The 12,197-nt window shown below is 49.6% G+C and overlaps 1 protein-coding gene across 1 annotated transcript; it reads left to right on the forward strand.

Annotated features, from left to right (window-relative positions):
• The first annotated feature begins 4,244 nt into the window (after positions 1-4,244).
• On the forward strand, positions 4,245-4,745 carry LOC121752882. Its single transcript, XM_042147972.1, has one exon. The coding sequence runs from the start codon at positions 4,245-4,247 to the stop codon at positions 4,743-4,745; it is 501 nt and encodes a 166-aa protein (XP_042003906.1).
• The last annotated feature ends 7,452 nt before the right edge of the window (positions 4,746-12,197 follow it).

Below are 12,197 nucleotides of genomic sequence, written 5' to 3' on the forward strand. Positions count from 1 at the left end.
GTTTTGGTGTTGCTAAGTTGTAATTTCGTTTTGGAGGTCGATCCGCCTTCCCAGAAGCGTAACAAACTTCACTCTTGTGACCGACATGTTTGCATTCTCCACAGTAGGACGGGATCTTATCCCACTTTACTTGCTGCACCAAAGGACGCCCACAAATGTCGAGGATGATCTCGTCGGGTGGCGGCTTTGTAATGTCGATCTCAATGCATAGCCGCGCAAAGGAGAGTCTTGATTTGTTGGCCGTCGCTCTATCTACTTGGATCGGGTTACCAAGGAGTTTCCCAATGGCATAGAGGGCCGATTGATCAAATAGGTGGATCGGGAGTCCAATTAGGTTGCACCATATAGCCGCAATCGGAGATTCACAATAGGCGTCAAATTCCGGAGACCATTTGAAAACTCTCATCGGATGCCGATCAATGAACCATACCGGTGTCCCTTTGGGTCCACTTAGGAGCCGAGCATAGTCCGTCATGTCCTCAAATTGAACAAGAATATGTTTGGCGTTAATATATTTCCAAGTATAGCCACGGCAAAACTTAATGTTGTCTAGAGCCTTTTGGATTTGATAGGAAGCCGGGATTGAGTGCGAGAACTTACCTACAATAGCATGGCCGAGGGACGAGGCCAACCTTTGGATTTCTGACCCGGAGAAGTAAATGGATGGCACTCCGTTTGCCGTGGAAGCAAAGCCGATATTTTGGATGTTCTCCGGGACAAAGACTTGTGGGCCTTCAACCACCGATGGTCCCCGCACCATGTCGGCCATGGATTTTGGCTTGGTGGGGTTCCCCACGCCCGGCTCGGTATTGCCTCCTAAAAGGTTGTGTGTCGGCTTATCTTTTGATTTAGCTACACCGTTTGGGTCGGTTCGCGGATCATCACACGAGTCCCTCTCGACCCTGGGTGCGTAAGGAGGCCGCGGCATTTCTATGTCCATCTCGGTCGGCGTCGGGTCCATCGCATGCGTGTCCGAGGCCGAAGGCGCGGACGAGTCTCGAGGGGTGTTGCGGATTGCATTGGTCCTCGGCCATCCCGTACTCACTAACGCCGAGCCGGCTTCGAATGATGCTCGGATTTTCCGGGTCCTTCCCTTTTCGAGAGGTGGGAAATCTTCAAGGGAAGGGCCATGCTCAATGAGAGGCGTGCATTGTTCAATATCTTTGTCTCTCCGGTCTGGGAGAAGGGCGACCTTCGCCGTGTAGTCCGTGGCCGGTGGGGGTTCGGCGAGGAGGGGCTGCGCCGCCGCCGCATCAAGCATCTCCGCCGCGGCCAGGTGAATGATTTGGAGGATATCACTCTTTTTTGGATTCATTTGCTGCATTGGTAGGGGTGAGCATGGCTCCACATGTGACTTCCGGTTTTGGTAAGGGGCAAAAGCACTTTCCGAAAGGTGATTTGTTCCCATGCCCAATTCGGGCAAGTTGACTATCTCACTCCCCAATGTACTTTTTGGCACACATGCTACGGTCAAATCCTCTTGGGATACGTTTAGGGGTCCGACATCATCCCCTCCAACGGTCATCTCGCTCATGACGGGTCCATGGTCGAAGGGTGGCGCCACCTCCGCCGCCGGTGCATCTCCGTGAGCCACCACTTCCATTTGGACCCCCTCCTCGGATGTGGGGGCTTTAGGAAGGGCTCCTAGGCCAAGTGCTTCCTTGCTATCAATGGAACAAGCCGGGAAAAGATTTACCTTGGATTTAAGGCTATCAAGGTCGGGGCTCGGGACGGATGACTCGGGCTCGGAGTTCTCCTCTTCTCCAAAGTCGAGCTTCTTCCTAAGTTGTTTGTCCTCCGGGAGTGGGGAAGGTACGAACCTTTTCCGGCCATGACCTTTTGTGAGAGGTGTCGGCGTGCTCTTCCTAGCCATCATCCTATTCTTCTTGCTTTGCATTTTCAAATCTTTGGACGAGACCTTTGGTGTTGGGTCATCGCATGAGTGGAAAATCATAAGTTGGTCCGGGATGGACCTAGCCTCCTCGGGGTCTGGTGGGGCCGGGGGTGGGTTCGTGGGGGGGTCCGGCATGGCCAGCCGAGGGTGTGATCGCAGCGCCGAACCAAGGTGGGGAGACGGTGGAGTTGAGGAGGGATGGTGACACGACCGACGTGGAAATGGTCTCGGCGGGTTGTGGGGGGGTGAGGTGTGGTGGTCGGCGTGAGGGAGTCGCGGCGGGTCGTGGGTGTGAGAGCCATGCAACAACAATTTGCATGGTTTGCACGGATTCTGGAAAGTGTTTCAGGGCGGTTGGAGAGGCTAGAAGTTCAGGCAACAAATGAAAATAATAACGAGGAGGAAGAGAGTGGAGGAGAAGATGATGCTTCATATAGGCATCGAAATGAGAGACGTGGAAACGGTAGAAGAGGGCGTACAAATGAAGTGGATGGTGATTTGAGAAGCATCAAACTGAAGATCCTAACATTCCAAGGAAGGAGTGACCCCGAAGCTTATTTGGAGTGGGAGAGAAAGGTGGATCTCATCTTTGAATGTCACAACTATTCCGAGGAGAAAAAGGTTAGACTTGCTGCTATTGAATTCGCTGACTATGCTATAGTTTGGTGGGATCAATTGACAACTAGTACAAGGCGATATGGAGGAAGACCAGTTTCGACTTGGGAAGAAAAGAAAAGCATAATGCGTAAGAGATTTGTACCTTCTCATTATTTTCGTGAATTGTATCAAAAATTACAATCTATGAAACAATGTACTAAATCTGTTGATGAGTACTACAAAGACACGGAGATTGCCATGATTAGGGCAAATGTTGAAGAAGATAGAGAAGCAACTATGGCTCGATACTTATGTGGGCTGAATAGAGAGTTTGTAATTCATACGGATCATGAATCTCTCAAGTACTTGAAAGGTCAAGGTAAGCTTAGCAAGAGACATGTTAAGTGGGTGGAATTCATTGAATCATTTCCCTATGTAATCAAATACAAAAAGGGAAAAGAAAACTTTGTGGCTGATGCATTGTCTCGGAGGTACATTTTGATCACTAATTTGAGTTCTAAGTTGCTTGGTTTTGAGTTGATTAAGGAAATGTATGATAATGACCCGGACTTTTCTTCTATCTATTTAGCTTGTGAGCATGCTGCATTTGACAAGTTCTATAGGCATGATGGCTATTTGTTTAGAGAAAATAAATTGTGCATTCCTAAAGGTTCTATGCGTGAATTGTTTGTGCGTGAAGCACATGGTGGTGGTTTAATGGGGCATTTTGGAGTCCATAAGACAATGGATGTTTTGCATGAACATTTCTTTTGGCCTAAAATGCGTGTGGATGTTGAAAGAATTTGTAAAAGATGCATAACTTGCATGCAAGCCAAGTCTAAATCACATCCACATGGTTTGAACTCCTTGGCTATGACGAGGCCGTGGTGGATGGCCATAAGTTCGGCCTCAAGGACTGATTGAGCGTCGAGTGGGGTAGCGAATGCGGCAAGGACTTTCCCAGTATCCTCTCGGACTACCCCCCTCCTCCGGCCTTGCCCGTCACCAACGAAATTGCACCATCCGTGTTAATCTTTATCCAGGGCTGGTCCGGGGGGTGCCACTTGACTTGCATGGCAAGCGGTCTTGGCCTTCACGACTCGACTTGACTTGGGACATTCATCTTCAAGAGCATGCCTCTCCAATGCTTCGGCTTGATGGTACCAATAGCCATACCATTCCGGATGAAGGTTTGCACTTGCCATATCGCATTGTAAGGTTTGAAGGGGACTTGGTCATGTCGGCTCCTATTTCGTTCCGCCCAAATGAACCACATGATGAGGTATGGCAAGGCATGGCACAAGTGTTTCTTATCTTGTTGTTGTGTCCTTCGTGACCACACCTTTTCAGGCCAAACATCGAGTCTCTCCAACACCTTTTCATTCAGGGTTCCGGGGCAGCCAGAGTGTGGAGAGAATTTGATGCCTGGTTTGAAGGACCCTCACCCGCAATCATGATCAATGACACTATACCGGAGCGCCTGGAGGTCTGGTCTCGAAGAACCCGGCAAGAGAGCAAGAGGCACCTTAGCCATGCCATGCCTTACCTTATCATGTGGTTCCTTTGGGCCGAGCGAAATCACAGCCGGCACCAAATGTCCCAATTCAAGGCGTACAACATGGTTTGGCAGGTTTAAACCTATATCCGAAATAGCATGGTTAATGGGAGCATAAAGCAAAAACATTGGAAGGGAGTGAAAATCAACTTGAACATACCGGCTGAAGCCGAGACAAGGAAGCCAAGGCCAATCGCCATGGCGATCAAGTGGCAACCCCCGGATGGTGCGTTTTCACACACCCTTGGTAAAGCCGGAGGGGGAGGAATTGTCCGTGACTTAGCGGGAAAGATGTTAGTCGCCTTCGCTACACCACTCCAAGCACATTCGGCCCTTGAGGCCGAGCTCAAGGCTATTCACCACGGCCTAATCTTGGCAAAGGAGTTCAACCATCCAATATGGCTCGAGGTGGATTGCGAACAAGCGCTCAACCTTCTAAATGGTGTAAGTTGGGGGCCGCCTCAAGTTAGACACGATGTAGCTCGACTAATCGTCCTCAAACGCCAAATAACCTTACGCGCATCCTTTATCCATCGGGAAGGTAACAATGTGGTTGATTCCCTCGCAAAAATGGGCACCGAAAAAACAGATTACCAACGCATGACAGCTAGCTCAGCCCCTCGGCTAGTGAGGGCCATGGTACGCATGGAGGAGATGGGAATGCCTAATATCCGAATCCGTGGAGAAGACCCGACCTAGCTTGATGTTTTATTTGTTTTTGCTTTTGGAGCGTGTAGGACGAGGTCCGCACCGTGTAGGATGCTGTGAGGAATGCTCTTGAGGATCAAATTGTGGAAACTCCAAAAACAGAGCTTTGCATTCTGACCACCTTGGGTAGAAGTAGCCCCCCTGCTTTGGAGTAGGCCTTGAGGAGAATAAAATTATCCGAGAATTTAAAGATTTCTGCAGTTAATGATACATTATCCTTCATCAAAGTAATCCTTGAAGCATTTGCTATGGCTTTCTGAGTCAGAGGTAGTTGAAAGCTCTTTTCGGTAGTTTATGTTATTTAATGTCAAGTATTCTCAAGTTTTACACATAGATTAAAACATATAAGGCTGACGCACTTGGTCAAGACAAACTAGACTACTGACTCGTCGTTGGTTGTGCAACCTGAGAGACTCGGGCTTTCAAGACCTTAACCCACAATACTATGAACTAGTAAAGGGAAGTAAGGGTCGAATCCCACAGAGACGGAGGTGGGTCGAGTTGTGTATGGGACATTTGTGAGATTTTGGTTCCTACCACGCTTCATAGTGGGTTAAGTTTTTTACTTCTAAATTACTGGACTACTCAAGTCACAGAACTAAACTGATCAACTAAGCTAGACAAGTTTAAAATAGAACATAACAAACTGATCAACTTGACTAAAAGTACTACTGCAAAAAGCAAGCGGGACCACTGAAAAGAAACTACGCACTATAGAAAAGTTGTTCCGATGAAAAAGGTGACAGAGACGGTTGCTCTAACTAACTACGACCTTCTTCTTCTACAATAAACAAAAAGCAGATCAGCTAAGCAACTATGGCAAATCCAAACAGAGCATTTAGCATAAAACAAGAAAGAAAACAAATCTAAAACAGATCCATGCAATTCAAGCGTAAGGAAAACAGATCAATAGAAAACTACTCCAACATATATTTAAATCGCCACGATAAAAATAGTCTCTCTCTAAAAATTTTCTCTCGCCACAATGATCTCGCGGTGAACCAATCGCCGTCGACCACTCCCAAATGTCACCGAAGCAACATTCTCCTTCAAATGCCAATCATCAACGTGTGGAGCCTTGGCGTGCATATCGCCCTCATGCACTTTTCCTTTTTTTTTTTTTTTTTTTTTTTAATCAAACACCTTCACGGTGGAGGGTTCGTGGGTCCCTCATCCCTATATTTCAAAAGTGGTTGAATACAAAACGTGGCCACACCCGAAAGTGGTGTGCCTACACGAAAATTAGGAGTAGTATGCGGTCCGGTTCCACAAGCCCGGACCACATCATACTCCCTTTCAAAAGGTAAAATACAATTCAACAAAAAGAAAGACTATATCCCTTTCCACCAAAACTCGAGCCTACTCTTCCTCTTCATTATGGACCCGAATGTTCGGGATACCCATTGCATCCATCCTAATCATCGCTGTGAGGTGCCTTGGTGCCGTGAGGGCATTCATACGCCAGTAGTCATTTCTTTCTAATCCCATTTTGGCGAGGAGATCTCCTGCTCTATTCCCTTCCCGGTGGATGAAGGTGATACGGGTGTCTTGTTGGCGCTTGAGGATTGCTAGTCGTGCCATCACCCGACTAATATGGGCCGGTCCCCAGTGCGTGCCATTTAGGAGCTTAACCGCTTGTTGTGCATCCGACTCAACCCAAATAGGCCTTCTGAATTCTGCGGCGAGCGTCAACCCGAATTGGATGGCCAGAAGCTCCGCTTCGAGGGCTGAGTGAGCCTCGAGTGGGGAGGTAAAGGCTGCAAGCATGTTGCCCTCGTGGTCACGAACAAGACCTCCCCCCCCGGCTTTATCCGTTGCCTCCATGTATGCTCCGTCAGTGTTGAGTTTGATCCACGGTTCATCCGGCGGGTTCCATTTGACCACCATCGCGAGGGGCCTGGTCCTTCGTGGCTCGGCCTGACTCGGGACGTTGATCTTGAGGCGGACTCCTTTCCAATGCTTCGGTTTGTAGGATCCATTGGCCATGCTATTTCTAAGGAACATTTGCACTTGCCATACCACATTGAAAGGCTTAAATTGCACCGATTGATGACGACTCCTGTTTCGCTCAGCCCAAATGAACCAAAGAATAAGGTACGGCATCGCCCGGCTGAGGTGTTTCTTACCGGGTTGTTGGACTCTCCGTGCCCAAACTTCGAGCCTCTCTGGGATGGTGTCATTGATCCGGAGAGGTGGTGAAGATCCCTCGAACCAGGAGTCAAACTCCCTCCACACACCTCGGGCGCCAGCCCCTTGGATGAAGAGATGCTGCAGTGATTCGATTCCCGGTCTATGAGGGCAGCATTGGCACTTAGATGCCATTTCCATTCTTCTCCACTGTAGCTTCGTATCCACCGGTATTCGGTTGGATAGGAGTCTCCAAATGAAGATAGCAATAGAAGACGTGAGGCCTGCTTTCCATAAGTCATCAAGGCCTTGGATGATAGGTCTTTGAGTTCGGATGGTCTCCCAAGTTGATGCTAGTGAGAACTCCCCATTGTGTGAAAGCCTCCATCTCGGCACATCCGGCCCCTCCGGGATGATTGGCGTGTCAAGGATCTTCCGGACGATGTGTTGTGTAAGGCCGGCCTGCGCTTGTAGAATCCGCAGCTTGGCTTCATTCCAAGATCCATTGATAATGTAATCAGCAACATGGACAAGAGGGCCTCCCCTATCATCAAGACAAAGTTCCCTCAAAGGAACCTCTCCTAGCCATAGGTCATCCCAAAATGATATCTTACCTTCTCGCACCACCCAACGAATGTACGGTTGCGCCTGTGCCCGAGCCTTCAAAAGCCTCTTCCAAGTAGGGCTACACCTCCCCGAGGCTCTAGCTGTGAGTGGGGACGCCTTAAGGCAATATTTAGTCATCATGTACGTAGCCCAAAGGGAGTTTTGTTCCCGGAATCTCCACCATAATTTAATATTAAAGGCACGTAAGACCTCCTTGATCTTCCGAATGCCCAAGCCCCCTTCGGCCGTGGGTAGGCAAACCTGATCCCATCCTATCCAGTGCGTCCTTTTCTTTTTTCTTTTTTTTTTTTTTTTTTTTTTAAATCAAACACCTTCACGGTGGAGGGTTCGTGGGTCCCTCATCCCTATATTTCAAAAGTGGTTGAATACAAAACGTGGCCACACCCGAAAGTGGTGTGCCTACACGAAAATTAGGAGTAGTATGCGGTCCGGTTCCACAAGCCCGGACCACATCATACTCCCTTTCAAAAGGTAAAATACAATTCAACAAAAAGAAAGCGAGCCACTTGTTGATCTAATTGCTTGAGGGCTCCGCCGGTTGGCTCGATCGCTTGAAAAATATGTAAGGGAATCGCCTCAAGTGTGCTTTTTATCAAGGTTAGTCTCCCCCCAAAGGAAAGGTGTCGGTGAGCCCATCCAGATATCCTAGCCGAGATTTTCTCTCGAAGAAACATGAACATATCCGTGCGCTTCACCCCCCGGTAAATAGGGACACCAAGGTAAAGGAAGGGGAACGTACCTCGTGAGAAACCTCCTTCACTTTGAATTATGTTTGACCAGCCTTCATGCGCCTCGGAGATGTAGAAATTGCTCTTGCCGAGGTTGATTTGTTGTCCGGACACCTCGGCATAATGCTCAAGACATGCACGTAGCCTCCGGAGGGGGGTTACGGCCGCTTGCGTGAAGATGATGATGTCGTCCGCATAGGCGAGGTGGCTGATCTCCATGCTGCCTCGGGTTGCTTTGTATGTCATCTCTTTGTCTCCGAGGATAAGTTTATCGAGTGATCTCGAGAGATAGTCCGCAGCAAGGACGAAGAGGGCGGGGGAAATGGGGTCCCCTTGTCTAAGGCCACGAGTGGATTTGAAAAAGCCCGTCGGGGCCCCGTTGATAAGGATCGAGAACCAGCATGTCCCGATGCACCTTTCTATGAGCGCCACCCAAGGTTCGGGGAAGCCCATTTGCTTGAGGACTTTTAGGAGGAACGGCCATTGAACCCTATCATAGGCCTTAGCCATGTCAATCTTGATAGCAACATTAGGGGCTGGTGTACTTCTATGGAGCTCATGGAACATCTCCTGTGCAAGGAGTACATTGTCATTGAGGAGCCTCCCTTTGACAAACCCGCTTTGATTCGGTGCAACAACACTTGGAAGGAATGGGGCAAGGCGCCTCGTGAGGACTTTAGTAATCACCTTGTTGATCACGTTACACAAGCTAATGGGCCTATAGTCTCCCCAAGTCTCGGGTAAAGGCTTCTTGGGGATGAGTACGATACTCGTGGCCGTGAAGCTGAGGGGGAGGAAAGCCCCACCAAAAAATTGCCGAACCGCTTCCACCACGTCTGGCCCCACAATGCCCCAACAAGCTTGGAAGAACAATGCCGAGAAGCCATCCGGGCCGGGCGCGCTATTGGCCGAGATATCGAAGACAGCTCGTTTCACCTCATCCGCATCCGGGGGTTTGGGGAGGCCCGCCAACTGCTCCGAGGGAGGGAGTGGATGTAAGAGGCTGAGGTCCGGATCCACAAGCTCCGGGTAGCTTGGGGCTAGGAGGTTTTGAAAGAACTCAACCGCCGATTCTTTGATGGCCGTGTCATCCGTAAGTTCACGCCCATTAGCGTTAATCTTGTGGATACGTAGCCGAATCCTCTTCTGCTTCACCCAACTTTGGTAAAATCTAGTGTTTTTATCCCCTTCTTCCAACCAACGGAGGGCCGCCTTCTGACGCCAAAAATCTTCCTCCATCTTAAGGAGAAGGATGTACTCAGCAATTTGTTTGTTGACCCCTGTTCTATTCCGGGCCGAGGGGTCACCTTCAAACTCCGATTGAGCCAGCGCAATGTTCTCTTCACAAGTTTTGAGGCTGGCGTGTATATTCCCAAAAACCTCCTTGTTCCATCTTTTAAGCGTTTGTTTGATCCTAGCCAGCTTGATCTTCACATTGAGGAGGCCCACAGCCTCCGTGGGAGCCATCCAATCTTCTTGCACCAACTCACCAAAACCCTCATGCCGGACCCACATGTTTTGGAACCGGAAGGCTCTACCACCCCCGTGGGCATTAGGTAGCCTGCATCTGACGAGGAGAGGCCCGTGGTCCGAAGCAATACGGGGTAGGTTAGTGACTCTTATTGCATCAAACAATTGGGGCGTCATCTCACTAATCAACACCCTATCCAGCCTTTCCATGAGGCCGTTCTTTGCCCAGGTGAATTCAGCCCCATCATAGCCTGGGTCCATTAGTCTGCAATCCTCAATGACCTCTGCGAAATCCACCATTTCGGCCTGACGATTTGTGTCGCATCCCGTCCTATCTCGAGTGGAGAGGATTGTGTTGAAGTCCCCTCCAATGAACCACGGTATTCCCTCCGAAACTTGGGCAATATCTCTCATCTTTTCCCAAAGGGCATGCCGCTCTCCTCTCGTGCATTTAGCATACACGGCCGAGATCATAATAGGGGTTGAGATCCGGGGACAAGTGAGCCTCCCATGTAGCAGCTGGTCCGTGTCATCCATCACAACAAAATCCATCCCTTCCTCCACAAAAATCCAAATTTTCCCATTGGTGTTCGTCCCCTTGTAGGACAGCCCCAACACTTTCGAGAATTTGTCCGGATTAGGGGAGGTAAGCGGCTCCATTATTGCAAGAAAACAAATATTATGAGATTTAATTAGTCTTTTTAGGACGTTTTGGGTTGACGCATTCGCGATTCCCCTAACGATACTAGTGGACCCACCAGTCAAATCCAGTTTCCGGGAGGTGGATGAGCTGAAGAAGGAGTCGACATCAAATATGGAAGAAAAGAAGAAGAAGATCAACGATACTCAAGGAAAAATGGAAGTCCGGTCAGCCCCAGAGCAAAGGGAGGCCGTTACTCCCAAGATTGTAATGGAAATGCTCAACTCCGAGGAGGTGGCCGGAATATCGCCGGCGCCGGCGAGCCGGAGTGAGCTGGACCAACACCCTACCGGTGCAAGTACAATGCAGCACATGGATCCTAGGCTAGAGGATGGGGTGGCATGTGATGTGGTAGAAACATGTGACTTGCAAAAAGAGGTAGAAACAAAGACAACTTTGCATGGGGAAGAAGGTGTTGCTCCAATTGGGGAAAATGACAATTTGTACTCACAAGCAACACCATGTGCTTCTTATCTCCACCTTGAGGCTGATGCATGCATGGAGGACCGTGCCCCCGTGGCACAACCGCCGGAGTCGTCGTCGGAAAAGCCGTCCCCGCCGGAATCTTCGCCGGAAACGCTGGCACCGCCGGCGAATGTGTGGAAGGCGCCAATGAACCAATTCAACCGCGGGGGGACCGGGGCCGTGGAAGGTTCATCTGCCCCAAATCGAAAACCCGAGCCAATCCCCTTGGACGCCGGCAAGACCAAGCCTTTGGGGACAGCCGGCTCTTATGAAGGTACGCCATCGCTCTCCTTTTCCGATGTTGAAACGGACTATCTCTCGGAGAAACTAGGGCTAGCTATTGTCGGGAAGTTTTCTCATTCACTCCCGTCTACAACCCAAATTCAAAAGAGCCTTAGTGGTATGGGGCTTGTTGGAGCATTCACATGGAAATACTTGAATGCTAAGCATATTCTACTCCAATTTCAAGAGGTGGCCGACTATGCTAAGGTTCTAAATGGCCCTAATGGGAGTCCGAATTGGTATGTTGATAGCCATCCGATGAGGGTGTTCAAGTGGGCGCCGGATTTTGACACGTTCTTTGAGTCGCCAATTGTTGCTGTGTGGTGCAACATATTGGGGATTCCGGCTCATCTCTATGAGGAATCGGCCCTCATGGCAATCGGTAAGCTCCTTGGCAAGCCACTACAAGCCGACCATGCCACAATTCATCAAAGCCGACTCTCCTTCGCAAGGATTTGCGTAGAGATTGACATCTCTACTCCCCCGACGGAAGAGATCATCCTTAATATCCGAGGCAAAGACTCGAGGTACAAAGTGGCATGGGACCGTATTCCTTTGTTTTGTGCTAATTGTAAACATGTTGGGCATGAGAAAGAGGATTGTCATGCAGCGGGAAGGAAGACTTGGGGTAGAGACAAGGCTCGCCAAGCACCATCCAAGGAGAACATATCAAGTCATGCCGCCAAGAACATCCGCCGTGAGTGGCGCCCAAAGGCGAAGGCTTGGTTCGGCACTCCATCTTCCTTTGGACATTTGGAGAAGCCCAAAGATTGTAACAACCACGCGGAGAACTCTGAGGGTACATTGGGTGCGGGATCGTCGAAGTCAAGAGTGGCTAGTAGGAGTCACCCAAGTGTGGATGAGGATGGCTTCCAATTGGTGCTGAGGAAGAGGAAAGGAAAAGTGCATGAGGGCGATATGCACACCAAGGCTCCACACGTTGATGATTGGCATTGGAAGGAGAATGTTGCTACGGTGACATTTGAGACTGATCCATCGGGTGCAAATGACCCGAGCGTTTGCTCCATGAGTGTCGCATGTGGG

The sequence above is a fragment of the Salvia splendens genome, chromosome 10, assembly GCF_004379255.2.
Source record: "Salvia splendens isolate huo1 chromosome 10, SspV2, whole genome shotgun sequence".
Classification (NCBI taxonomy): domain Eukaryota; kingdom Viridiplantae; phylum Streptophyta; class Magnoliopsida; order Lamiales; family Lamiaceae; genus Salvia; species Salvia splendens.